Genomic DNA, 27,277 nt, shown 5'->3' on the forward strand with positions numbered 1-27,277 from the left:
TTATTCTGCATATTCTTGAGTGTGACATTAAAAACCAACCAAATAAATCAACAAATAAATCTATTTATACTGGAATAATAGGGAAGTTACAAGTGCAATATGCCTCAAGTCTAGTTATACAACAGTAATAGGGAAGTTACAAGCGCAATATGCCCCAAGTTTAGTTATACAACAGTAATAGGGAAGTTACAAGCGCAATATGCCCCAAGTTTAGTTGTACAACAGTAATAGGGAAGTTACAGGTGCAATAGGCCATAAATCTATTTATACAGCAGTAATAGGGAAGTCATGTGGGGCACAGTGCATTTGCAACAGAGATAAGAATTTTTTTAAAAATCTCCTGTAGGAGGAATGATAGCATAGTAAAAAAAGTTACAGTTGCAGTATAGATTTGCAACCAAAAAAATAAGAAACAAACAAAATATATCAGGATTAATTTAAATTTTAGTGTAAAAAAATTGAGAAATTGTGGTTTGCTGACAAGTGCAATGTTGTAAATAAAGCAGTGGGGACATACACGTAAATAAAGAAATATCGTTTATGTAGAGAATGAGTTAAATTTGATTTATAAAAGAAAGTTATAGAATTAAAAAGTAGAATTGTATATTGAGAACAAAGTATGATTTCTAGGGAGGAAAATATTTGGTATAAAAAAAAGTAACAGAATTAATGCTCTGAAAAGCAGAATTTCATGAGGAAGGATAGGGTCATGGTAGAAAAATGAGCAAATATGTTGATGTAGCCAGTTCATAAAATGAAACCGTGTTGTATCAAGGTATCATCAGATTAGATTTTAATTTTAATTTAAATACACGTGTGTATCCCAAAGATCGCGCAGTGCCTAAGGCTGTGTTACATTGATGCTTCTGTAATTGCACATGTGTTCATGCATCATAGTACATATCTTGACGTGGGTTGTCTTTTTTAATGAAGTTTGAATGTATTGTTCATTCTGAGTGAATTAAATGTCATATTGAGCTTTCAAGAGGTAGCAGCGTGAACTTCAAGTGTTTCATTAACAGAAATTTTCTTGGGTTCTCTGTCATGAAATTTCACCAAATTCTCAAAAACTCAAGCGTAATTTGGCAGTGCATTTCTCTAAAAAGCAAAAAGTATGGAATTTTCTGACAGAACGCCCTGTTTACATGTATGGTGAGGAATGTAGTTCTTGCATGCATTGTGTATTATATGATTATGGTATTATGTATATAGCTACAATATAGCTACCAACTTACTCTGTTTCATTGCACCTATTAGCTTTATAGATCTGCATTCTTTTCTGTGTTGTGTGGCTTTTATCAGATTGGGTTTGATGATGTTAAACCTTTATCGATAGTGAGGAATTTGTACGTGCCCGTTTAATTAATTTTGAATTAGAGCAATACTGTCTTACTCTTTCTCTGAAGGCTGTTTCATTGACTTCATCTTCTATATTGCGTCCTTTGATACAAACCTGTCCTTTATTTCTGATGGATCCTTTTTTTTTTTTAACTCTTTCTTGGGATTCAAGTTTTGCCAAACTTCACTGGTGTTAAGTCATAGGGCCTCAAGAGCTCTGCTAATGACAGATTTCACATTCTTATTAGGTAATGCAGACTGAAAACACCTCCAAATGTTGAATCTAGGCATTAATTTTCTTAAACCAGGTATTGAAGATCTGAAAGACAATAGTGACATTTATATCTGATAATACAGGTGAAGCGTTCATTAAAGTTTGAACAGTTCCTTTGTGGAAAACCTTTAGGGTACTTGCACTGTACACAGATATTAAGACCCATGCAAAGTTGCTGATTTAAACCTATCCAAGTACGCCACTTGAAAATGAGACAATCGCGTAAATACATGTAGCAAGATTCACACTGAAAGGTTGCTGAGGGTTGGTCCAGCTTTATTCTAAACTGTTAAATAATACATGTAACAACTTACAAGTATATGAATGTCCTTTCCAGAAAAGATTGTGTTTTCATGTCAGCTGACACAAAGTTCTTAGCTTGCAGCACTACAGCTTACAAAGATCCAGGGTCCGTAATGCTGGCCGCCGTGATACAAGTGAAATATTCTAAAGTACAGCGTAAAACACCAGGCAAATAAAATAAATGAATCAATCGAAAGGTCAGTGGAAATCTGCAGACTTCTGCCATCAACCTTCTGAAAACAAGGCAGTTGTTTAAATAACAAGAATTACATGAAATTAGCACTTAATAACGAAAGAAGTCCTGTACATGTGACAAGTATTTTCATGACAGCTAACACAAAGTTCTGAGCTTACAGCACTACATGTATATCTCTTGCCTCATACAATCCAAGTGCATGGCAAATTCATGCCTGGTTTGCTGTGAACTCGGTGTATTTTCTGTGTTAATATTTAGCTAGGCTGTGTGGTGTTTCTTTGGGCAGCTTTTTGTATATTGCGTTTTTTTTTTAAACATGATTTTAAGTGTGCAAAATACTTGACATAACTGTATTCTGTTTTAGGCTTTTCTCTGTACATTCATTTCAATTATTCACATGGTGATGTGTTGATAGTAGGTGTAAATATTTAGTTTACTGCCTTCAGTTTTTGCTTTGAATTTTTGTTACCCTTCATTTCTTTCTTATCCATTCATGTTTTTTTAAGTTTTTGTAACAACCCAGATGCTCGAACATAAGTGTTTTTTTTTTTTGGTTTCAAAGTTTGATTTGTTTCCTTATGTACTATTTTCTATTTCAACTTTCCTTTATTTCAAAGCACTTTATTTCCCCCATCTTAACTTAAATCTTCTTCGATCACAATTTTTTTCCCAAATAGTTCAGTTTTAGTTTTCAGAGTTTTAGCGCATGTAATAAGTCCAGTAGTTTTACCATGTCCCATTACCTTGTATTCTCATGCTCATAGTTTACCTTCTTTTCATAATCTTACAGGCTCATAATATCCAGCAGTATGAATTAACCCAAGCCCAGAGGGCGCTGCTCATCACTATTGAGGATGGGAAAGGTGCTATTGGAAAGGCAGAAAATGATCTTAACACAAGGATGGAGTTACCTCCCTTGGGATCAGATCCAGTGAGATTAATAGATTGATGGAATAAATCAACGTATAATCTGAGGAAATTAAGAAATTTTGCGATAAATTGGACAAATATCACTTTGTTTCTACATTTGTACTAGTGTGATACTTGTTATGATTGGTTTACATCAGTCATTGGGCATTTCTTGATTTGTTTCAAAGACTTCACCGTATGTGGGAAGGTCTGTCAGCAACCTGCGGTGGTCGTGGGTTTCCTCTGGGCTCTGCCCGGTTTCCACCCACCATAATGCTGGCCGCCATCGTATAAGTGAAATATTCTTGAGTACGGCGTAAAACACCAATCAAGAAAAAAAAAAATCAAAGACTTCACAGTAGCGCAGTGTAATGCCCCAGGAGCCTCTCACCAATGTGGTCGCTGTGAGTTCACGTCCAGCTCATGCTGGCTTCCTCTCCGACCGAACGTGGAAAGGTCTGCCAGCAACCTGTGAATGGTCGTGGGTTTCCCCGACCTCTGCTCTGTTTCCTTCCACCATAATGCTGGCCGCTGTCGTACAAGTGAAATATTGTTGAGTACGATGTAAATCACCAATCAAATCAAATAAGATCAAAGACTTTAATGACAATCTGTTTCCATTTACAACAATTTTAGGTATGTCACATTTGATTAACCAATCAGCATGTCTTCTTTGACCCTTTGAACCAAATGGACAGGTATTAGAAGTGTATTATAAAACGATGATAATAAAATAGTTATGAATGAATATTTAATAAAGGTAAATTATGGCTTTAGGCTTCAAAGAAGCCATCGTATAAGTGAAATATTCTTGAGTACGGCGTAAAACACCAATCAAGAAAAAAAAAAATCAAAGACTTCACAGTAGCGCAGTGTAATGCCCCAGGAGCCTCTCACCAATGTGGTCGCTGTGAGTTCACGTCCAGCTCATGCTGGCTTCCTCTCCGACCGAACGTGGAAAGGTCTGCCAGCAACCTGTGAATGGTCGTGGGTTTCCCCGACCTCTGCTCTGTTTCCTTCCACCATAATGCTGGCCGCTGTCGTACAAGTGAAATATTGTTGAGTACGATGTAAATCACCAATCAAATCAAATAAGATCAAAGACTTTAATGACAATCTGTTTCCATTTACAACAATTTTAGGTATGTCACATTTGATTAACCAATCAGCATGTCTTCTTTGACCCTTTGAACCAAATGGACAGGTATTTGAAGTGTATTATAAAACGATGATAACAAAATAGTTATGAATGAATATTTAATAAAGGTAAATTATGGCTTTAGGCTTCAAAGAAGTGGAAAGAAGACCAGCTTGACCTCTCTAAGCAGAAGGTCAGCTCCCAGGTGTCTGCCATGTCTGCAGCCACGGCCCAGATTGTGACCTTGACCTCTGGTGGTCCTGATGAAACAGACTATAACGCTGTCGGTGCTGCAGTGAATACAATGTGAGTACCTGATTGGTTGGTTGAATCTGTGACGTTTGTTGTGTTGGGGTGGGGGGGGGGAGTAGTTTGTTGTTTTTGATGCTGACAAATCCAAAGTTCGAGTCTGGGACAACAGCAATTGAAAAGTTTCAAAACAAAATACAGTAAATCACCTGTAATTCCATGAACCCTTTCATCAGTGTAGCACTCGTTGGTGAGTGCTATATTGATGACTACGATAGTGAAAACATCATATGAGATTTGTATTAAATTTAACTTTAAATGATTTTTCACTTAGAATCAGCATTCTGTACTATATCTCCTACAGCAAAATGGTGATTCAGTGGTGAAAAAGAGGTGGTTTAGGGTAAATATTGTGGTTTTGTTGACGAAACGTGAACTGATTTAAAATCCACACCAAGCCAGCCCACAACTGTTCGAACACATGAAAAGGCTTGTTCAAACGATAACTTTCAGAAATGAGGCAGTTTGAACCATTCATCTGTATTAAGAAAGTTCATATTAAGTAAAATATGTATTATTTTGTCAAGATATTTCGATGAAAATGTCTCTGATTTCTTTCAGTGCTTCCAACCTGGGAGAGTTCAGCCATGATGTCAAGATGTTGGCTGCTCTCCAAGAAGATGACAAAGGTCGTCTTCTTGACGCTGCACGGAGATTGGCTGGGGCTTTCTCTGATCTGCTCGATGCTGCACAACCTGGGTCCAAAGAGGTATAATATCTTGAACAAATTCTTGAGGATTGCAACAACAACAAGCAGTCAGTCAAAGTTTGAACATGCTGCAGTCCCACGCTCTACTTTCAGTGCAGGAGTGGCAAAGGCCCCATGTTTTTCGGATAGGAGTGAAAAGGGACATAATCCATGCTATCTAGTCAATGCTCTGTACGATAAAAAATACAAGTCCAAATTTTCATTGGTCAACTGAACGCGTGTCACATAACTTACACAGAGGCAGGTTGGTGACTCTCAAAGCTCACATTTCCATTGGAATAAAAACTGCTAAAACAGCAATTACTGATACACCACAAGTGAACCGTATTTGAAACCTGTTACTAACTGCCTGTATGCTTGTGTTGTTACAGCCTCGCCAGAATCTGCTGGCTGCTGCCAGTAAGGTGGGCGAGGCCAGCCAGGATGTGATGAAAGGTGTGGGCGAAACGGACGAGGAACTGGACAAAGCCTTCCAGGTAAGATAACACACACTATAATTCCTGTAATTTTTGGGACACCTGGTCTGCGCTTTTTAGCCACTATACATTTATTGCAGCAGGAATATTTAGTTTTTCTTTTCTCACATGGTTTGCCCATCTAATAAACAACATATTCATTTGTTTACTTTTCCAAAAAGCTATATGAGAAGTGTAACATTTGGCTTTCAGCACTGCTAATATCTGCCCTAAATATTAAGAATTAGGGTAGCTTTGAGCTGTGTACTCAGGGCTTCAGGGGAAAGAAAGTTCATCAGTAATTGGGCTAGGGGCCTGGGGTTTTCACCCATGGCGCTTCAGGTTCCTGTGGTTTTTACCCCTGGCACTCCAGATTCCTTCACTTATGAAACTAATATTTATGGCAGAAGTGAAAAATTCCTGAGTATGTCATTAAACCACAAGGAATCATGAGTTTTTGTGTTTTTGGATTCAGTTTAACATTTTAATAGGTACTGTTATTCTTCAACCTTTTCACATGTTTGGAAAGTGTTTATTCAAGCACGTATTCTGAAGGCAATATTCTGTGTAGAGTAATAAAATTACACTTTTTGCAAAGCCCTAATATTGGCCAATACAGCCCATGTATTTTTTGTCTCCAAAATCAACTTAAAATGTGCATAAGTTGCATTGAAAGTTATGTGAAAAGGTTGAGGAGTTAGGGTAGGCAAAATTCATCTGTTGTTCATGTGTAAAATGTAAGGAGAATCTGTCACAGCTAGGACCTTAAAAGAGAAAGTTGTAACTTCCTCGCTTGGTGTTCAGGGTGAACTAGTGCAACGACTGGTTGACCTGTATCAGTATAATCGCTCGGGTGGGGCGGCTTACCTGCCTTTGGTAAGGTATCTCAGTGTAGCAGCACTAGATAAAAGAGCAATGGAAATCCGTCCTGCAACAAGGAGGCACATTACATGCGCTCTAAAGACTCTTTCCTCCTTACCACCATAATGCTGGCTGCCGGCGTATAAGTGAAATATTCTTGAGTACAGCATAAAACACCAATCAGATAGATAGATAAATAAATAAATCAACCATTCACTCTGTTTCAGGACACATTGTTGGCTCTTGCCAAAGCGGTTGCAAATGCTACTGCTGCTCTGGTGCTGAAGGCCAAAAATGTGGCAGGAAGTTGTGAAGACCAGGCCCAGCAGAACAAGGTGGTCAGCTCAGCCACAAACTGTGCCCTGGCTACGTCTCAGCTAGTGGCCTGTACCAAGGTGAGTAAAACCTAGATTCAGAAGCTCAGCATACCTTAGATCTTAAAGGTGGAGAAAACACAAAAATTACATGAAGTTCAGAAGGCTGTGCCCGGTAAGTTAGTTGTCAAGGTGGTTTTCTATATATTTTTTTTTCTTTTTCATTGAAAAGAAAAAGACACATGAAAATAATTTTTGTATGGTGGGTATTTGGGACCACGTTATATTATCTTTGAGTAATAAAGCTGTAACACATGAGGATTTAACAAATATATTTGCAACGTGAATTTTGTCTTTTCAGCTAACAAATGTGTTAAATCTGAATTTTGATCTTATTTATACTTTTAATATATCGGAAAATGTTATTGTAAATCTGATTAAATGCATCTGGCATATACAATTCATAAGTAAATAAGTCTTCATGCCCTTTCATCCGATTTTGGCGTCATTTTTATGCTTTCTACTCGCCTTAAAGAACTAGATGTGTTCTTCAATGTAGAAACATCTCATAGTATGGAATTGTCACAAAAGTGAAATATTCTTGATTGTGGCCCAAAACTCCACTGAAATAAACTAATAAATAAAGAATTACAGTATTTCTGATTTAATCTGTTCATTGATCAATTCACATTTATCTTGTTTATGTAGGTGGTCACTCCGACAATCGCTAATCCGGCATGTCAAGAACAGCTGATAGAGGCGGCCAAACTTGTTGCGAAGGCTGTGGAGGGAATTGTGGAGGCAGCACAGGTATGCTTGTGTGATTTGACTGGGTTGGCCGGTGTTATTGCCTTTCATTAAATATCAGACTCATATATGTTCTGTTTATAGTGTTAAAATGAAATCTCTAAAGTTTGAAAAGTTACCCTACGATCCATTTTATAAATTTTATGACTGGTTTCTGAACGGTAACATTTGCACACTTGAGATTGAAAGTTTGTGACAGTTGGTTGTTTAGGCTGAGCAAAAATAACAGTCAAAATTAGGTTGCAGTTGCCCTAATTGATTTTTTTTTCTTGTCAAAAATTTCTGTTGTAGCTTTTTTTAAAGCCCAGACAAATAAGTAAAAAAAATAGCCAGACTTGTGGAAATGTTTGGTGTACACTGTAGCTTTGGCCAGATTTGTTACACCTTTATCATGGCCTTACATGTTTGTCCTTACTGTGTAGTGTTACATCGTGTTATTCTGTGCCGACTTCTTCTCCGGCCGGGCGTGGGAAGGTCTGGCAGCAACATGCAGATGGTCATGGGTTTCCGCCGGGCTCTGCCCTGTGTCGGAAAATTGAAATATTCTGAGTACGGCGTAGAACATCAACCAAATATATATATAAATAGATAAATGTTATTCTGTGTGTATTGTTATATTTTATGGGGAGTGGTATTTAAGTCAATCATTAAACCATGAAATCATTCTTCACCCACAAAGAAGTCCCAATTATCTGTAGTTAAAATCAGTCATTGACTCAGTCAATGTTTTAATCCAGTTAGCACTGACCTGAGCCTCTGCACTTGTATTTGGCAGTCTGTGTGTCGCGATGACCACCTTCTGCATGACCTAGGGGGCGCTGCTACTGCTGTGACGAAAGCTCTTAATGACCTCCTGCAACACATCAAGAAAGGCACAGGATCAGGGGAGGTAAGCGCTGGTTACTCTCAGTCTTAGAAACAATGGAGTGGCTGTCAAATATAACTCAAATCATTGTGTACATCAGATACTCCTTTGATGCCAACTAACCCTTTGGGAGATGTGAGGAATGTAGGTTTTGTGCACAAACATTAGCATGTTGATAGCAGTGCCTGTTAACAAGATTTCTGATGTAGTACAGGGTTGGTTGAATCAATGGTTTTGGAGAAAATTCAAGGTCAGGTATGAAGAGATTGCTTTCTTTATTGTTACACGTCCACCATAGACAGTTTTTCACGGATGTGTGTTTTGAGGTCAGAATTTTGAAGCCCCTTTTGTGATTGACAGCTTTGAAAACTTCTAAAATTTAAGTGAAGCATAGAAAATGTGTACTGCCTGTAATTCCTCAGCCTTTTCATATATGAAAGAGCAACTTTCAGTGTAATTTTGCGCATTATGCACACAGAAAAAACTGCATTAGTTGGATTGGCCAATATCAGGACTTCACTGAAAGTATGATTTTATCAGTGTACACAGAATAATGCCTTCAGAATATCCTTGAATAAACACCTTGCAAACAAGCAAAAAGGTTGAAGTATCACAGTACATGTAGATTAAACTTATAAAGAGGCATACACCTCTGGGAAACTTGTTTCTGTAAAGATTGACGTGAATTTTCACTATTGCACATTTTTTCTTCCTCAGGGTGGTCAGAATGAGAAGGCAGTGGACACCATATTGACCGCCACTGACCGTCTATTCAGCAGCATGGGTGACGCCCCGGAGATGGTCAAGCAGGCTCGCATATTGGCCCAGGTAATCTTCTTTGACAAGACTGTCTAAGTCACAGGTGTAACAAAATTAGATTCATCACAGGTGTAACAAAATTAGATTCATCACAGGTGTAAAAAAAAAGCCAGTCTTAAGGCAGGTGTAATAAAATTGGTTCAAGGCAGGTGTAATAAAATCGGGTACATCACATGTAATAAAATTAGGTTTATCTCAGGTGTAAAAAAATTGGGTGAATCAAATTCTGGGTGATTACAGGTGGAACGATATTAGATTAATTTCATTCACCTTGGGGTGATAAAAACATTGTAGTGTCATCTGGATCATTATTAGTGAGGATTAGCAAAAGTAGAATGATCATAAAAGTTAAGCAGTTAACCAGTTAAACAAATCGAACAAAATATAGTGTGGGATCGGCCAGAAAACAGATGATTAGAAGTAACATTGTAATTAGTATAATGTTACCACGGGGAAATACGACCTTGTTAGTGCGAGTTTCCATTTCTACATATATGTGTTTTATTATTCACCGCTTGAGCAGCTCACATTTGTGTCCTTGACATAACATATTTGCTTGGAGATTTCTTCATTTTATCTTTTTTTTTTCACACTGCTTTATCCTGAAGTTAAAGGGTGTTTGTGAAATGTTTTTTGCACATTTTGCTAACACAGATAGCGACACCGCTTGATTGTTTTACCCTTTATTGCATGTGAGCGATTTAAAAATACTTGTTTTTATGCACTTTCAAATTTAATCATTGCATTCACACCTTAATTAGTGTGGATTTAGTTTATAGTGTGTGTTTGAGTTAAATTTTACATCAGTATTCAAATTGTTTTCCCCTGTCGTTTTTGCTTATGTCTAAGATGTGATGTTTAGAATAAAAGACCTTGTTTATTTACTGTTTTCATCAACACACTTCTCCATGTGCTAGCATCAGTTCTCTTTTCTTGAAGTTTTTTTTTTTTTGTGCAAAGTTTAGATTGATTTACCTTGATTTGAACATTGAGTTTCTGAGTTATGACGTTAGGACAGATTTTGGCGTCCCTTTTGTGGCTTGTTCTTGTTTGCTTTTCATCATAATAGGATTAGCTTGCTAAGTCAGACGTGATATTACATATAAACATACTGGAGATATTAAAAGACACAATTTGTCCGTGACAAAGTTCCTGACTTTACTTTATTCTGAGAGTTCTGAGAAGAGTTCTTTTGATCTGAGAAAGGTGTGTTAATTTGTTTAGATAGCAGGATTATATCCTACGACAGGTAAAATGTAAGTTTCAGCAATGAAAAGTGTGATTTTTTTTTTTACTTTTATTTGCCTTTAAAAATGCATTTTTTTAAAGGGGGGGGGGTGAGGGGAGGGGGTAAAGTCTTAGGACAAATTGTTAACTTTTTGAGTTTCTTTTCTTCTGTGAGTTTGGATGCTCCCATGTACAAAAATAGGGAACTTGTGAGTTGCCTTAAAAACCAATTTACAGGATAAGCAGTTGTAAAGCAACAAGGACAACATAGCACAAAGGGGACATAACTCTGTTATAACATCAAGCACAAAAGCCATGCATTGACTAGGGTCAGCACATCGTGATTTTAAATTAACTATACCTTACAGAAACCCTTATCCGAGGTAAGCATGTGACACCTTTGTGTAAAAAGTGAAATGAAGACACAAGAAGGCACAGTTCTCGTCCTTTGTCTCACCTCCGCTTTTTTCTAATTATTATTTGCCCATTATCGTAGTTGATTTTGTTTGGCTCAAGTGTCTGTGATATGTAAACAGTGACGTCTCAGTGGTGATTACTTTGCAGAGAATTGGTATGTCCGAATGCGATATGTATTATTCAAAGAATTTCATGCAGAATTTTGTGTGGGAAAACAATGAATGTAGAAAAAGTATGACCTGTATGAGTTCATTAAAATGAAAATTCCAGCTGGGCTTTAGTATTAAGTGCATGCTATCTATGTCATGACTTAAGTTTGATTTAGTTTTATCCTGTAGAACTCCTTTCTGATTATTTTGAACCTTTTTTTTTTTTTTTTGTTTTTTCTGGATGTAGTTGTTATAATTCTGTACCCCGTACTCGTTAATGGTTTTATAGATTCAATGCCATGTACAACTTAGGATTCCCCCAACTATCCCCTGTTAAATCAATGGCTTCTGTTAATTGATAAGCGAAATATTTGGATAATTTAAAATTGTCTCTGTGCTTGCCAGTAGTTAGTAAGGTTGGATATTTTCATTTTATATTTTTTTCTGTTTCTAGATATATTTCTCTTTTGTTTCCACACTTTGCCTTAGTTTCAGAGTAATGTTGTAGTACAGTTTTATTTGCTGGATTGTTGTCTGTCCATTATGATAGGGTTTTGTAGAAGGCCACCTAGATGCATTTGCATCATGGGTATGCATGGAGAAGTAGCTGGAAATGTCGAAAAAAACAGAACACAGAAGTGTTACAGTGTTTACAGCATGTTTCATTGTGATAAGGAGACACCAAAATCGCATAAAAGAAACACGTGCATGGATTTCCTTTTTTGCTTAACATCGTGAGAGCAAAAAAATTATGGTTTTTAGAAGGCTTGCTGAATTATTGTACTATGGTATACATGCTGTAAAAATGGTAAAATTATCATGTACTGATTTTGTCTTGTAATCATTAATATGGCATGAGAAAGCTAATATTTAGTTGCACACAGTAATATGGACATTCTGCAGAGAAATTTCAAAGCATTTACATTTATAACCCAGTTTGTGACAACATGACACGGTGTTGAATAATTTCTTACTGCAATAAACCCTCATGAAAATAAAATGACCCTGTGGTGAAAATGTTGAAAACATGCAAGTTGCACTAGTGAACAGTACACAGTGGCAAAAACTGTATGGTGGTGTTGTTGTTGTAGGCAACCACACATTTGGTGAATGCTATAAGGGGCCAAGCTGATTCGTACTCAGATTCGGACATCCAGCGGAGACTTCTCGCAGCTGCCAAACAATTGGCTGATGCCACGGCAAGGATGGTCGAAGCTGCTAAGGTAAGCCTAATAAATGTTTTTTCCACCCATAGTTTGCTGCCTTATATAAAGCTCAGCAAAGAGAGGATGGAGGAAGACAACAGCTAGTTGCCAGTGGATTATTGAAGCCTGTGAAGGCCTACAACTGAACACCTTCAGCAAAAAAGCATTCAAATACGAAAAAAGTCATTATATTATCAAACTATGATAAATAGAGTATTGTACAGTGACGGCTGAATAACATAAATATTGCTCTCTTGAAAGTGGGGAAATCATAACCCACTGAACAATTTGTGTAGTATTTTATGGCTATCAACCTTCACTGAAAGCCATATTCGTCAACGTCACCCAATATGAGGGTTACCGACACCATATATTTCCATACCCTGTCACTGAGTAACCGTGTAACAAACTTATTCTGCACAAGACCTATTGATTGAGAGCATAAGGCCAGCGTACAAGCAAGTCGCTTCAGCATCGTCGTTGTGTTCACAGCTAAGCAAAGGGAAATAACTTAGCCAACAGTTGCATATGGTTTCGGTTTCGGCAAGATACGAGAATATGCATGTCCCACATGTGACCTCTGCTGTCCAATAAATACCAGATGTATTTTGTCTGATGTGGGTTAGAAGTAAAGTACACGCTATTGTTTTTCAAATTGCAGGGTTGTGCCATGAACCCCAATGATTCACATCAGCAGCAAATCCTGAGAGAGGCTGCAGCTGATCTCAGGTCTGCCACCAACGCCGCAGCCAGCAATGCCCTGAAGAAAAAACAGATGAAGAGACTGGAGGTTTGTCATGAAACTCTGAGAACTCTTTCTTGAATAGATCTACGCTGTCATAAGCTGGGGCAAACTTCAGTTATGGATTCTGGAATTAGAAAAAGAGTCTTCTGTGAGCTCGTCTGTCTCCTCCAGTCAGGTTTGAGAAGGCTTGGAAGATCTTCTGTCTCCTCCAGTCTGGTTTGAGAAGGCCTGGAAGATATTCTGTCTCCTCCAATGTGGTTTGAGAAGGCCTGGAAGATCTTCTGTCTCACCCAGTCTGGTTTGAGAAGGCATAGAGGATCTTTAAGCAGAAGAGTTCAAAGCAAATGAGGATTAGACATATTTAGGAGAAGACAAGGACAAATGGAGACATCCTCTGGACACAGTACTGATATATTAGCACTTAAACTGCATATAATTTTGATACATTCTTGGATCTAAAATTTCATCACTTATTTTGGGCATTTCTGAGTACTATTCATCTGGTAAAGGCGTTTTGAGGTTATGTAGATAAGAATATATCCTACTGTAATATTTTGAGACCTTCATTTGCCTCTAAAATACACTTTTTGGTGTGAATTTTTAGGTCAGATTCATTTATTCTGTGATCAGTTCTAAATATCTAACATTTGGTCAGTTCTTATAATATTGTTGAATATTGAATAAAGCACTGTTTCTGTAAAGTGTAGTGAAAAAATGGTACGTGGGAAGGTCTGCCAGCAACCTGCAGACAGTCAAGGTTTTCTCCCAGGGCTGTGCTCGGTTTCCTCCCACCACAATGCCGGCGGCCGTCATATAAGTGAAATTTTCGTGAGCACGGCGTAAAACACCAATGAAATAAATCAATAAATAAGTAAAGAAAATGAAATATTTGTATGGTTGTTATATGCTTGCAGAAAGCTGCCAAAGAAGCGACATCTGCTGCTACTCAACTGATCAACTCCTCTAACACAGCAGGGAAGTCAAACAGGAACACAGTCTCCCAGCAGCACCTTATTGAACAGTGCAGGGTAAGCATACAGAGTAATGTAAAGCGGATGGCCTTGGGGTCTGCCTGTTTACCTTCCACCATAATGTCACCCCTTATGAGTGTTTTTGTAAAGTGGGATTGATTTCTTATCAGACAATCAAGTTTTGGCATCAGAAGTATCATTTTTAGGTCTTTCATAAAGTGTGCTTCACAGGGGAAAATTTCTGTAGTTGACCTAACAACTTTTGAATATTAACATTTTCAGGATATAGTGATATTTTCTTAACTTCAGGAACTTCTGATAAGCTGATAGTCTATCTGGTAATGTGCAAATCTGGCTCTAAACCTCCGTTTTGCCTGATATGAATTTCACGCCACATTTTCTCTCTCTTTCTCCTTGCCTACAGGCCGTGAGTGAGCTTATCCCCTCCATGGTGCAGGGCATCCGTGCCATGAGTAATAACTCTGACTCGGCTGTTGCTCAGCTCAACTTGATTAACGCCAGCCAGAACTTCATACAGGTAACAACGCTTTGATTTTTATTTCTTAATATCTGGTGAAGAAAGTTTGCTGTGGGTGTCTCCTATGATACTGCTGGCTGTCATCGCAAAAGTGAAATATTATTGAGTATGGTGTAAAACTCCAATCAAATACATAAATAAATTTATGGGTGGGTACCCTACTATGGCTGGTACCAAGGTGTACTAAAATGAAATTGAATTTCACATATTTCCATTGTGTTGACCTGTTTGGTGGAAATCAGAAAATCTACCATCTGTATTTGTATTTGTTGTCTTTTTCTTTTAACAAAATTTTTATATATATATAAATATTTTTTTTTTTAATTTTATTTGTGTACAGCCTGGAAGTCGCCTGGTTGCCAATGCAAATGCTGCCCAGCCAACCGTCGCTGACCAGGCAGTACTCACGCAGTTGACCAATGACATTAAGACCATGTCTTCTGCTCTGTCTGAACTCCGCACTGCTGTCGGCAAGGTAACGACCTCTAACTGACCTTGGGGAAGCTTGCATTTATGCATATCCACAGTTGTTATTTTGAACTTGGGGCTAGATTTGTTTAATTGGCAAATTTCACAGCTGGGCAGAAAGACGTGAATTTTCTGTTTAGACAGCAAAAATGTACAAGGTAAATGTACAATGACCACAAAATTGCCCATTTTTACTGATTCGGAGAGCTCTATAGATTTTAGAATGGTGTTTTGAGCTGTGCTGGGAACACAGGATGATATTCTAGTGGAAAATAGTCAGTTTCACCACCAAAAAGAATATTTTGTGACATTTATTTTCCTCTAAAAATGCACTTTTGTGAGCGAAATTTGAGGTAGTTTGGGGTAGTGTATTTTTAAGACTTCTCCAGCTGTTCTGTTTTTTCTCTACATGTAAGATCAGTTGCATATTTTTTTTTCGGCTGAGAATGAGATTAAAAAAGGATCAGAAAATAAAATGAAAGTTTGTACTGAATAGTGAGAGAAGAGTAAGAGAATATTTTGAAAGTTAAATGATTTACCATGTGGAAACAGGAATATTCAATTAGAGGTGTAGGCCCTCGAAAATATTTTCACCCAACAAAGAAATGTTTAGTACAGTCTTTTCACCGAAATTATACGATTCATGTGGTGTTACATGTGGTTTATTGTTAAAGGCTCAGGAAGCGTGTGGGTCGCTGGAGATTGACAGTGCCTTAGATCAACTCCATGAACTCCACAGAGATGTACATACGGTCAAACAGACGGCCGCTGCCGGGAAACTGATACCACTGCCGGGAGAAACGGTAAGTCCCATATACGCATTGTAACATTTACCAGGATGTATTCCTGGAGTGTGATTTACATTTTCAGGGCTAGAATGACTGGATATTTTGTTTCAGATTTGGGAAGTCACAAAATCGAATATGTAGTCATGAGATTCTGTATTTCATTGTGAACATCACGTAGGATTTATTAAAAACTTGCTCCAGAAAAAGGTGGAATTCCATCTTAGAACCCTCATTGTGCAACATCCATGTTTAACTTGAAATCCTGTGGGTTTTCGTTTGAGTATCGTGGGACAGTTCTGCCTTTTTGGGACTGTAGTCTAAAATGAAAATTTTTTAATTTCATTTATGTGACAAAAAATGGTATTGATAGTAACATTACACCCCAAGTAAGCCATTACACATTTACCCAGCAGGTCTAACATATTATGTTATAGCTGGAGCAACATTACACCCCAAGTAAGCCATTACACATTTACCCGGCAGGTCTAACATATTATGTTATAGCTGGAGCAACATTACACCCCAAGTAAGTCCTTACACATTTACCCGGCAGGTCTAACATATTATGTAATAGCTGGAGCAACATTACACCCCAAGTAAGTCATTACACATTTACCCGGCAGGTCTAACATATTATGTTATAGCTAGAGGAACATTACACCCCAAGTAAGCCATTACACATTTACCCGGCAGGTCTAACATATTATGTAATAGCTGGAGCAACATTACACCCCAAGTAAGCCATTACACATTTACCCGGCAGGTCTAACATATTATGTAATAGCTGGAGCAACATTACACCCCAAGTAAGTCATTACACATTTACCCGGCAGGTCTAACATATTATGTTATAGCTGGAGCAACATTACACCCCAAGTAAGCCATTACACATTTACCCGGCAGGTCTAACATATTATGTTATAGCTGGAGGAACATTACACCCCAAGTAAGCCATTACACATTTACCCGGCAGGTCTAACATATTATGTTATAGCTGGAGCAACATTACACCCCAAGTAAGTCATTACACATGTACCTGGCAGGTCTAACATATTATGTAATAGCTGGAGCAACATTACACCCCAAGTAAGCCATTACACATTTACCCGGCAGGTCTAACATATTATGTTATAGCTGGAGCAACATTACACCCCAAGTAAGTCATTACACATGTACCTGGCAGGTCTAACATATTATGTAATAGCTGGAGCAACATTACACCCCAAGTAAGCCATTACACATTTACCCGGCAGGTCTAACATATTATGTTAGCTAGAGGAACATTACACCCCAAGTAAGCCATTACACATTTACCCGGCAGGTCTAACATATTATGTAATAGCTGGAGCAACATTACACCCCAAGTAAGCCATTACACATTTACCCGGCAGGTCTAACATATTATGTTATAGCTGGAGCAACATTACACCCCAAGTAAGTCATTACACATGTACCTGGCAGGTCTAACATATTATGTAATAGCTGGAGCAACATTACACCCCAAGTAAGCCATTACACATTTACCCGGCAGGTCTAACATATTATGTTATAGCTAGAGGAACATTACACCCCAAGTAAGTCATTACACATGTACCTGGCAGGTCTAACATATTATGTAATAGCTGGAGCAACATTTCACCCCAAGTAAGCCATTACACATTTACCCGGCAGGTCTAACATATTATGTAATAGCTGGAGCAACATTTCACCCCAAGTAAGCCATTACACATTTACCCGGCAGGTCTAACATATTATGTTATAGCTAGAGGAACATTACACCCCAAGTAAGCCATTACACATTTACCCGGCAGGTCTAACATATTATGTTATAGCTAGAGGAACATTACACCCCAAGTAAGCCATTACACATTTACCCGGCAGGTCTAACATATTATGTTATAGCTGGAGCAACATTACACCCCAAGTAAGTCATTACACATGTACCTGGCAGGTCTAACATATTATGTAATAGCTGGAGCAACATTACACCCCAAGTAAGTCATTACACATTTACCCAGCAGGTCTAACATATTATGTAATAGCTGGAGCAACATTACACCCCAAGTAAGTCATTACACATTTACCCAGCAGGTCTAACATATTATGTAATAGCTGGAGCAACATTACACCCCAAGTAAGTCATTACACATTTACCCAGCAGGTCTAACATATTATGTAATAGCTGGAGCAACATTACACCCCAAGTAAGCCCTTACACATTTACCCAGCAGGTCTAACATATTATGTAATAGCTGGAGCAACATTACACCCCAAGTAAGCCCTTACACATTTACCCGGCAGGTCTAACATATTATGTTATAGCTGGAGCAACATTGTGTAATATGGGGCCTGTATGCTAGATAAGCACGTGTTCCACTCAGCGGTACCTTTTGTTTATTTTCTCACAATTGTCTTGCTGTTATCCAGGCGGAAACCTCGGCTCTCCAGGTCGGAACAACTGCCAAATCTGTCGGCTCTACTATGGCACAGCTACTCACAGCTGCAGCTCAGGTTAGTCCACAGTTATCTCCCCTTACAGATACAGCAACATACCCTATTTCTTCTAATTTTTGGGACACCAGGTCTGCTCATTTCAGCCAGTATATATGGAATTTTTTGCAGGAATATTGAGTTTCTTTTTTCTCACATGGTTAGACCATCTAATGAACAACATACTTATATCTTTACTTTTCCAAAGGGCTGGTAAAGAAATTAAATATTCTACTTGTAAGACTACTAATACCTGTACCAAATTTTAAAACTGGCACATGCCAGTTGTCTAGGCTTACAAAAAGTAGCCTTTTCTGTTGTGGAATTTTTCCTCAACTAGATCCAGGGTCAATCCTTGGTCCAGTCACATCTATGACCTTAAAAAAAGAGGAAGCTGTGGCTTCCTTTGCTAGACCTTCAGCATTAATGGGGATAGTGCAACAACTGGTTGACCCGTATAAGTATAATGGCTCGGGCAGGGCAGCTTATACTTGCCTTCGGTTAGTCGTCTCAGTGAAGCAGCTCTAGATAAAAGAGCGGTGGAAATCCGTCCTGCAACAAGGAGGCACATTACATACACCCAAAGGACTCCCTCGTCATCATATGACTGAAAAATTGTTAAGTACGAAAATTGTTTAGGGGAAAATTTCATGGTATTCTTCACCATCCAGCTACAGCCAGGTGGTTAGTTAGTGGAAAGTTTAATGGTATTCTTCACCATCCAGCTACAGCCAGGTGGTTAGTTAGGAGAAAATTTCATGGAATTCTTCACCATCCAGCTACAGCCAGGTGCTTAGTTAGTGGAAAGTTTAATGGTATTCTTCACCATCCAGCTACAGCCAGGTGGTTAGTTAGGGAAAATTTCAAGGTGTTATTTAGTAGTATTGCCATTACTACATCGTAGAATCAGAATTCTGGGTTAACTATTGGAAGTGTTCGGCACAAAGCATGTCAGGAGACTTATAACATTTGGAGCAGTATTTATTTATATGATTTGTGTTTTACGCCGTACTCAAGAATATTTCACTTATACGATGGCGACCAGCATTATGGTAGGAGTAGCCCAGGGAAAACCCACGACCATCCACAGGTTGCTGGCAGACCTTCCCACTAATGGCCGGAGGGGAAGCCAGCATGAGCTGAACTGGAACTGACAGCGACCGTATGGATGAGAGGCTCCTGGGTCATTACGCTGCGCTAGCGCGCTAACCAACTGAGCCACGGAGGCCCCTTTTGAGCAGTAATTTCTGTGTTGATTTCAGGGCAATGAGAACTACACGGGAATTGCTGCCCGTGACACGGCTAACGCTCTGAGTGTCCTGGCCGGAGCTGTGAGAGGCGTTGCCGCCACGACAAATGACAAGAACATCCAGAATGACATTTTGGACGCTGTGCGAGACGTGATCGAGAAGTCGATGACCCTCCTGGAAGAGGCGAAGGCGGCAGTGAATAACCCCAATAACCCAGACAACCAGGCCAGGCTCACACAGGTAAGGAGCTGCCCTTTTCTATATTCGGGGTAAAAGGCGTTTCCTTTTCCAAATCATGGGCTGAAGTGGGATTTTACACAGATGTGGGGGCTCTGTTTTCGAATTAGGGATTGAGATGCAGATTCGCACAAGTTTGTGTTAATAGTAAATGATTTGTTAGTGGCAGCTAAAATACTATCATCAAAATGTTTTTAAATCACCTTGTTGGCCTATTCAAATCTGTTTTGATGTAATTATCAGGTAGCGGTTTGGGTGAGATCCGACTAGGCTGGTTAAGGGCCTATCAGTTTGTGTGAAATCCTTGAGGTAATGGAACTGAGTAAAGAATAGACATCAGTTATGAAGTAGGCAGTTTTCCAAGTAGGCATGGAAAGAATTCCTATTTCTGTGTCTTGTCTTTGAAAGATCATTTTTGTTGGAAGTAAGCCTTTTTTGTGTTGACTGTTGTTGTTGTTCTTGGCAGGTTGCCAAACTGGTATCAGAGGCGCTGAATGGCTGTGTAAGTTGTCTCCCTGGACAGCGGGACGTGGACAGTGCGATCCGTCAAATCACCAGCACCAGTCAGGTCTTCTCTTACACAGAGGTAAGACATATGTTGCTATGAAGGGAAAATAAATATTAATAAAAAAGCCTTTCCACATTTAGCCACTGTTAAAAATATGTTTGTTGGGCTCCCCCAAATCAACTCTCCAAAACACAGCCCTTGGCCAAGATTTTTCTACATTTTTACTTTTTTTTCTAACATTTTTACGACTTTAAGAACCGGCATGAAGATAGAAAGAGGATTAGAAATGGTTGTGGAGATTTTGGATTGTGCCTTACTGTGTTCATGATTATCACTGATCACATCTACAACTATGAGATTGAAGCAGTATATAATGTGATACAACTGAGATTGAAGCAGTATGTTATTGTGATACAACTGAGATTGAAGCAGTATATAACGTGATACAACTATGAGATTGAAGCAGTATGTTATTGTGATACAACTATGAGATTGAAGCAGTATATAATGTGATACAACTATGAGATTGAAGCAGTACATAATGTGATACAACTGAGATTGAAGCAGTATGTTATTGTGATACAACTGAGATTGAAGCAGTATATAACGTGATACAACTGAGATTGAAGCAGTATATAACGTGATACAACTGAGATTGAAGCAGTATGTTATTGTGATACAACTGAGATTGAAGCAGTATATAATGTGATACAACTGTGAGATTGAAGCAGTATGTTATTGTGATACAACTGTGAGATTGAAGCAGTTTATAATGTGATACAACTACAAGATTGAAGCGGTATATAATGTGACACAACTATGAGATTGAAGCAGTATATAATGTGATACAACTATGAGATTGAAGCAGTATGTAACGTGATACAACTATGAGATTGAAGCAGTATGTTATTGTGATACAGCTATGAGATTGAAGCAGTATATAATGTGATACAACTAAGAGATTGAAGCAGTATGTTATTGCGATACAACTGAGATTGAAGCAGTATATAATGTGATACAACTGAGATTGAAGCAGTATATGTGATACAACTATGAGATTGAAGCAGTATATAATGTGATACAGCTATGAGATTGAAGCAGTATATAATGTGATACAGCTATGAGATTGAAGCAGTATATAATGTGATACAACTATGAGATTGAAGCAGTATATAATGTGATACAACTATGAGATTGAAGCAGCATGTTATTGTGATACAACTGAGATTGAAGCAGTATGTAACATGATACAACTACAAGATTGAAGCAGTATATAATGTGATACAGCTTTGAGATTGAAGCAGTATATTATGTGATACAGTTGTGAGATAGAAGCAATATATAATGTGATACAGCTGTGAGATTGAAGCAGTATATAATGTGATACAGCTATGAGATTGAAGCAGTTACTTGATACTCTGTTGGAGCCCTTCTATTAAATGTAGTTGGCTAGAGCAGTGTAATGACCCAGGAGCCTCTCATCAATGCAGTTGCTATGAGTTCAAGTCCAGCTCAAGCTGGCTTCCTCTCTGGCCATGAGTGGGAAGGTCTGTCAGCAGCTTGCGGATAGGCGTGGATTTGCCCCGGGCTCTACCTGGTTTCCTCCCACCATAATGCTGGCCGCTGTTGCATAAGTGAAATAGTGAGTACGGCCTAAAGCACCAATGAAATAAATAATTAAATAAATCTGTTAGATGTAAGTTGTAAACCTTCCATCCTTTGGCTACGTTTCAGTTTCCCTCCACCACCCAGTCTTTCCAAGAGGTCCAGTTGGGTCTGAACAACGCAGCTGTCAATCTGAACCAAGCTGCCAGCAACATCGTCACCGCTGCGCGTGGCACGCCACAGCAGCTCTCCGAGTCCTCAGTGCGCTACGGTTCGGCTTATCAGGATTTTGTGGACAGCGGTCTCTTGATGGCTGGACTTACCAGCGACATCGACACGCGCCATCAAATAGTCGGTGGTCTCCGAAACGTCTCGATGACCTCCAGCAAACTTTTACAGGCGTCCAAGTCTGTGTCTGCGGACCCTAACGCTCCCAACGCTAAAAATATCCTAGCGCAGGCTGCCAGGTAAGCCATTTTTGTGAAGTCAAACATTGAAGAATGATCTAAATTCTTATTTTGGGTTACTACGATTTTTAAGAACCGAAAACATTGTTTGTTTGTTTTTTTTTTGTTCAGATACAATCCATTTATGGTTTGAACTTCTGTCCCTCAAAAGTAAGCTTTGTAATTAAGTGTTGAATTGTCTTAATTATATTGTCCCTTAATGAAAATCAAACCTTGATCAGCAAAGGTAAGTTAAATTAAATTAAATTTTAAATCAAATTGAATTTTATTGTAGATATTGTGAAGCAGCATCCATAGTTTTGTTCATTTTGTTTTGCTAAATCCGCAGTTGAGGTATACAGGAAGAGAGAGAAATTTTCTTTCAGGTGCTCAAGGTTTTCTTTTATTATTGAATTAAACTTAGACATTTTTCCTTTTTTTTGGACAGGTCTGTGACAGAGAGCATCAACCACTTGATTAACATCTGTACAGTCTCCGCACCCGGGCAGAAGGAGTGTGACAACGCTCTTAGACAGATACAGGTACGTGTAAGAACAGCAGGTATTTCCTCTGGGTTCAGCCCTAGGATCACAAATCTGTTTTAGACTTAGGTTGTACTGTGCTTAATCTTGAGTGTACTCCAAATTGTGACTAACCTGAAGTCCATCGCAGACGAGTTCCTTGCCTCAGTCAAAAAGTTAAACGCAGACAATGAGCATTTGCCTTACAGATGGCCGTGAAGCAGGTCATGTGACCAGACATGTGACCCCTCACATGGCTTATCAGAGGAAAAATGGTGGACTCAAATGATGTGGCAGAGCAGAGTTTACTCTTAATTTTATTTTGAAAACAGCAATGTCATCATTTACTGGCTTCTTATTGAGAAAAATGGGAGAATCTGCTAACAGATCAGTCATTATTTCTGACGCCATTTTGAACGAACCACGGGAAAAATCACATGATTTATTAGTGCATTTCAATTGGTCTGTTTATGTATCTGGCCGAGCTGGTGGCTTACGCTCCCCACACACGGTGAGGATTTCCTCTCACCTGCCTGAAAATATCAAAGATGCTAGATACTTGACTCTTGATCTCGTAAGTCGAAAACGCAATGAGGTTTTAGTTACTCATGATCAAGAGCAGAGCTTTTGGCTGTCGTCTGCAGCGGGCTTTGAGTATTTTTATTTCTATATTAAAAGTTGTCTTACACTTTTTCGTCAAAATTAAAAAAATTAGTGTTTAAGCTGAAGTCCAAGTTCAAGAATAATTATACCCCACAATTACACAGCTGCCTTGGACAGAACGAAATTTTGTAAGCTAACATTTGCTCAGGAAACATTTTTACAGGTATATAGTGTGTATGTGCTGCTCTTTCTCACAGATGATGCGCCCCCTCCTAGAGAACCCCAATGAACCTGTCAGTGACATGTCTTATTTCGAGTGTCTCGATTCTGTCATGGAAAAATCCAAGGTAAGATCTAAGGATTTTTAAATTACTCTTTTTTGCATGATTCTGAGATACCGGCCCGGATAGCACAGTTGGTAGAGCGTCCGCTTCGGGAGAGGTAGATCCAGGATCAATCCTTGATCAAGTCGCACCTAAGACTTTAAAAGAGGAAACTTCCTTGCTTGGCGTTCAGCATGAAGGGGATAGTGCAACGACTGGTTGACCTGTATCAGTAAAATGGCTCGGGCGGGGTGGCTTACTTGCCTTCGGTAAGTCATCTCAGTGAAGCAGCACTAAATAAAAGAGCGGTGGAAATCTGTCCTGCAACAAGGAGGCACATTACACGTTCATGCACCCTAAGGATTCCTTCGTCGTCATATGACTGAAAAATTGTTGAGTACGACGTTAAACCCCAAGCACTCACTCACTGATTCTGAGATTCTATTGATCCTAGAAAGAATTTTTAGCACCAGAAGTAATGTATTGTGATATTTATTTGTTTCTAACCATGCACTTTTTTTGGACAAAAAGTTAGATCATTTACACAGGTATATTGAAATATTTGCTTTGCCTTAGAAGTGTTTCAACTGTGCTCGTTTTTTTTTCTTGACAGTTGCTGGGAGAATCCATGACAGGAATCTCAAACCATGCCAAGAAAAACGTGATAGAGGATTTCTGTGATGATGTGAGGAACTTTGCCACGTCTGTGTGTGGTTTGACAGAAGCATCAGCGCAGGTATTTGACTTTTTTTAGTTTTTGGAGTGTAGACTGATTTGAGGAAACAAGTATATAGAAAAGTGTAACCGCTCTTGACAGTATTGTATTTATGTTCCATTTGTCACTGATGTTGGTGTTTTTGGAGTGTAGACTGATTTGAGGAAACAAGTATATAGAAAAGTGTAACCGCTCTTGACAGTATTGTATTTATGTTCCATTTGTCACTGACATTGGTGTTTTTGGAGTGTAGACTGATTCGAGGAAACAAGTATATAGGAAAATGTAGCAGCTTTTGACAGTATTTTATTTGTATTCCATTTGTCACTGATGTCAAGATGGTGTATGATCAGTGAAGCATGACTATAAATGTAGTTTTGAAAACATAATTCATAAGAATTTTGAAATCTAAAATGTAGGTGCAGAGGCATGTGGGGTTTACATAAATTATAAAATAATATCTCAAGATCAGATAATGTATCCAGACTTGCACCATATCTGTTCTTTGTCAGCTTACACGTATGTGCATTTGGATGCAGTGTCACTCGTAGTGGTCTTGCGCTTTTGTCAAGGTGTTTTTTTTTGGGGGGGTGGGGGGGGGGGTGGCTGAAGCAGGATGGGGCTACCCCTAGTATTCTTATGCTGAATTGTGTGTACATTACCCTCTGTCACTGTTGTGATTTTCTCTGTCTTCAAGGCTGCATACTTGGTGGGCATTTCGGATGCTGCTTCAGTTCCTGGTCGTCCGGGTCTGGTCGACCAATCGCAGTTCGCGCGAGCAAACCAAGCCATCCAACTTGCCTGCCAGAATCTGACCAACCCTGCGAGTTCCCAACAACAGGTAAGGGAGATAACTCACACACCCCACAACATACTAAGGCATTAGTCACACAAGAGCAGTAGTACACAGGATAGTAGAAATATAGAATGCAGCTGAACTTTGGTGACGAGGAGAAATACAGGACAGAGATCTAGTAACCATCACCAGGTCCTGGGATCTTGAAGCAATCTGAGACTTCAGTGAAAATTTTAATCATGAATCTTCTTTCCCGTTTCAGCTCTCTGAAATCTCTGTTGTTCGATAACTTACTCAGAATTTACGTTGTCAAGCAATATTTTGACCCTGTTAAGTCAGAAATAACAAGCTTTAAAGTGATTTGAAACGTTGACTTAAGCCTGAGATGGCTTCGTAATCCCGTGGCCAAACGTCTTGTGTGTTAATTACTGCTGACGTTATTCTCTCACCATCTCATCTCATTACTGTAAGGTGACATTCATGTAAGGCAGGGTCTGCTTCAAGGGTTGTCAGTCTCTAAGCATTCAACTCTGTGTCTGTAGTACTTCCTCTGCCAACCTTTTGTGAATGATGATTCTGCCTTTAGTCTTGTAGTTTGTGCACAGACTCCTATGTCTTGGGTGGATCTATTTTCACGGAGCAGGGTATAGAAAGTTTACAGTGAAAAGCCTTAAATTTGGTGGAATTTTCAGTGGCAGGAAAAGATCATTTTGAATATTTATAAAATGGAATTGAACTGACATATCCTAGGGGAAATGTGAAATGACCTCAAAGCAAGTGACAGAAGAAAACGGGGGTGTATTAGAAATGGTTGGAGAATTAGAAAAGTGTAAGGGGTAAAGAATGTTACATGTTCAAGGAGAATAGGTGCATTTTTTTTTTCAAACTCTCCTGCCTGTCATTTTATCTCGCACATGACTGCTGTTAGACTAGATTTTCTCCTTTTCACTTCTACCATTTTAGAAATTCAGAAGCAAATTTACGAACCTCACAACTGATAAATGTATTATTTAGGAAAGTGCATCTTGGTTTGTGTGTTTGATTCAAGGAAATATATGTCTTACCTTCAACAAACATTAAAATCAAGATCTGGCATGTATATTTAGAGTTTGTCCAACCAGAAAGCATGTGACTGTGTTGTGTTCCAACATGAATGCAAGGAACAATCTGATTGGTTGAATGGGTGGAGTGCAGATGAATGGTAAAGTAAGCAATGGATATAGTCGCTAATAATAGACTTGTTTGGTGTAGTGGAATGACATAGACATATCATATACATGTTAAGGCTTTTTCTTTCCCTGTTCACAGTTGGAATGATTCTGTTAGTCATCCAGAAGTGCTGTTTCAGAAAGCAGTTTCAGGTTAAAGTCGAAAAGTTCACAATTTTCACAAATTTCACAAATTTTCACAAATTTCACAATTTTCACAAATTTCACAAATAATGTAGATCTGTGTTAGGAATAGGTGATACAAGATTTTTGAATATAAAGTGGAATAATATGTCTAAACTGGGGGTTGGATTTACCCCATGAACTGCTTTGTGAAAATCAGCAACTGGTTTCACATTGGTACTAAAAGTTATTCTTTCAAAATTCTCTCTGGTTTTCTTTCTGGACTTCCTCCAACAATAGCATGATAAGGAGCATTTAGTTCAAAGTCATTTGGAGGTTAATATTAATGAAAATCTAGTTTATGCTCCATCGATCGTGTGTGAGTAGATATGGAATGGATTTCTGAAAAGTTATTGGCAACGTTTACGCTTGAATTATTTATTGAATGCCGCCCAACTTTCCGTGCAAAAGATATTTGGAATTTAGAATGTTTCCATGAGTCATGGGCATATGGAAAGGCTGTAAATTTTGTTGAATAAAAATGTTGACGAGCAAGAATATGTTGCTAAGAGCTATGTAACAAACAGCCCATGTATACCCCGTGTGATAGTGATTTAAGATATTACCATTTTCAGCTATGTAAATGC

The 27,277-nt window shown here is 38.6% G+C and overlaps 1 protein-coding gene across 1 annotated transcript in view; it reads left to right on the forward strand.

The window, feature by feature from the left end:
* The window catches only part of LOC135463068 (talin-1-like), a 128,492-nt gene that overhangs the window by 58,635 nt on the left and 42,580 nt on the right, over positions 1-27,277 (forward strand). Inside the window, exons 15-36 of the mRNA XM_064740387.1 lie at positions 2,902-3,042; positions 4,304-4,464; positions 5,029-5,176; positions 5,548-5,652; positions 6,720-6,887; positions 7,515-7,616; positions 8,389-8,502; positions 9,196-9,306; positions 12,182-12,313; positions 12,957-13,085; positions 13,955-14,068; positions 14,436-14,549; positions 14,890-15,024; positions 15,692-15,820; positions 18,233-18,316; positions 19,558-19,785; positions 20,249-20,368; positions 22,025-22,362; positions 22,790-22,883; positions 23,723-23,812; positions 24,402-24,524; positions 25,201-25,344. Coding sequence (XP_064596457.1) covers positions 2,902-3,042; positions 4,304-4,464; positions 5,029-5,176; positions 5,548-5,652; positions 6,720-6,887; positions 7,515-7,616; positions 8,389-8,502; positions 9,196-9,306; positions 12,182-12,313; positions 12,957-13,085; positions 13,955-14,068; positions 14,436-14,549; positions 14,890-15,024; positions 15,692-15,820; positions 18,233-18,316; positions 19,558-19,785; positions 20,249-20,368; positions 22,025-22,362; positions 22,790-22,883; positions 23,723-23,812; positions 24,402-24,524; positions 25,201-25,344 — 3,024 coding nt within the window. The remainder of the gene's footprint in view (positions 1-2,901; positions 3,043-4,303; positions 4,465-5,028; positions 5,177-5,547; positions 5,653-6,719; positions 6,888-7,514; positions 7,617-8,388; positions 8,503-9,195; positions 9,307-12,181; positions 12,314-12,956; positions 13,086-13,954; positions 14,069-14,435; positions 14,550-14,889; positions 15,025-15,691; positions 15,821-18,232; positions 18,317-19,557; positions 19,786-20,248; positions 20,369-22,024; positions 22,363-22,789; positions 22,884-23,722; positions 23,813-24,401; positions 24,525-25,200; positions 25,345-27,277) is intronic.

The sequence above is a fragment of the Liolophura sinensis genome, chromosome 2 (assembly GCF_032854445.1).
Source record: "Liolophura sinensis isolate JHLJ2023 chromosome 2, CUHK_Ljap_v2, whole genome shotgun sequence".
NCBI lineage: Eukaryota > Metazoa > Mollusca > Polyplacophora > Chitonida > Chitonidae > Liolophura > Liolophura sinensis.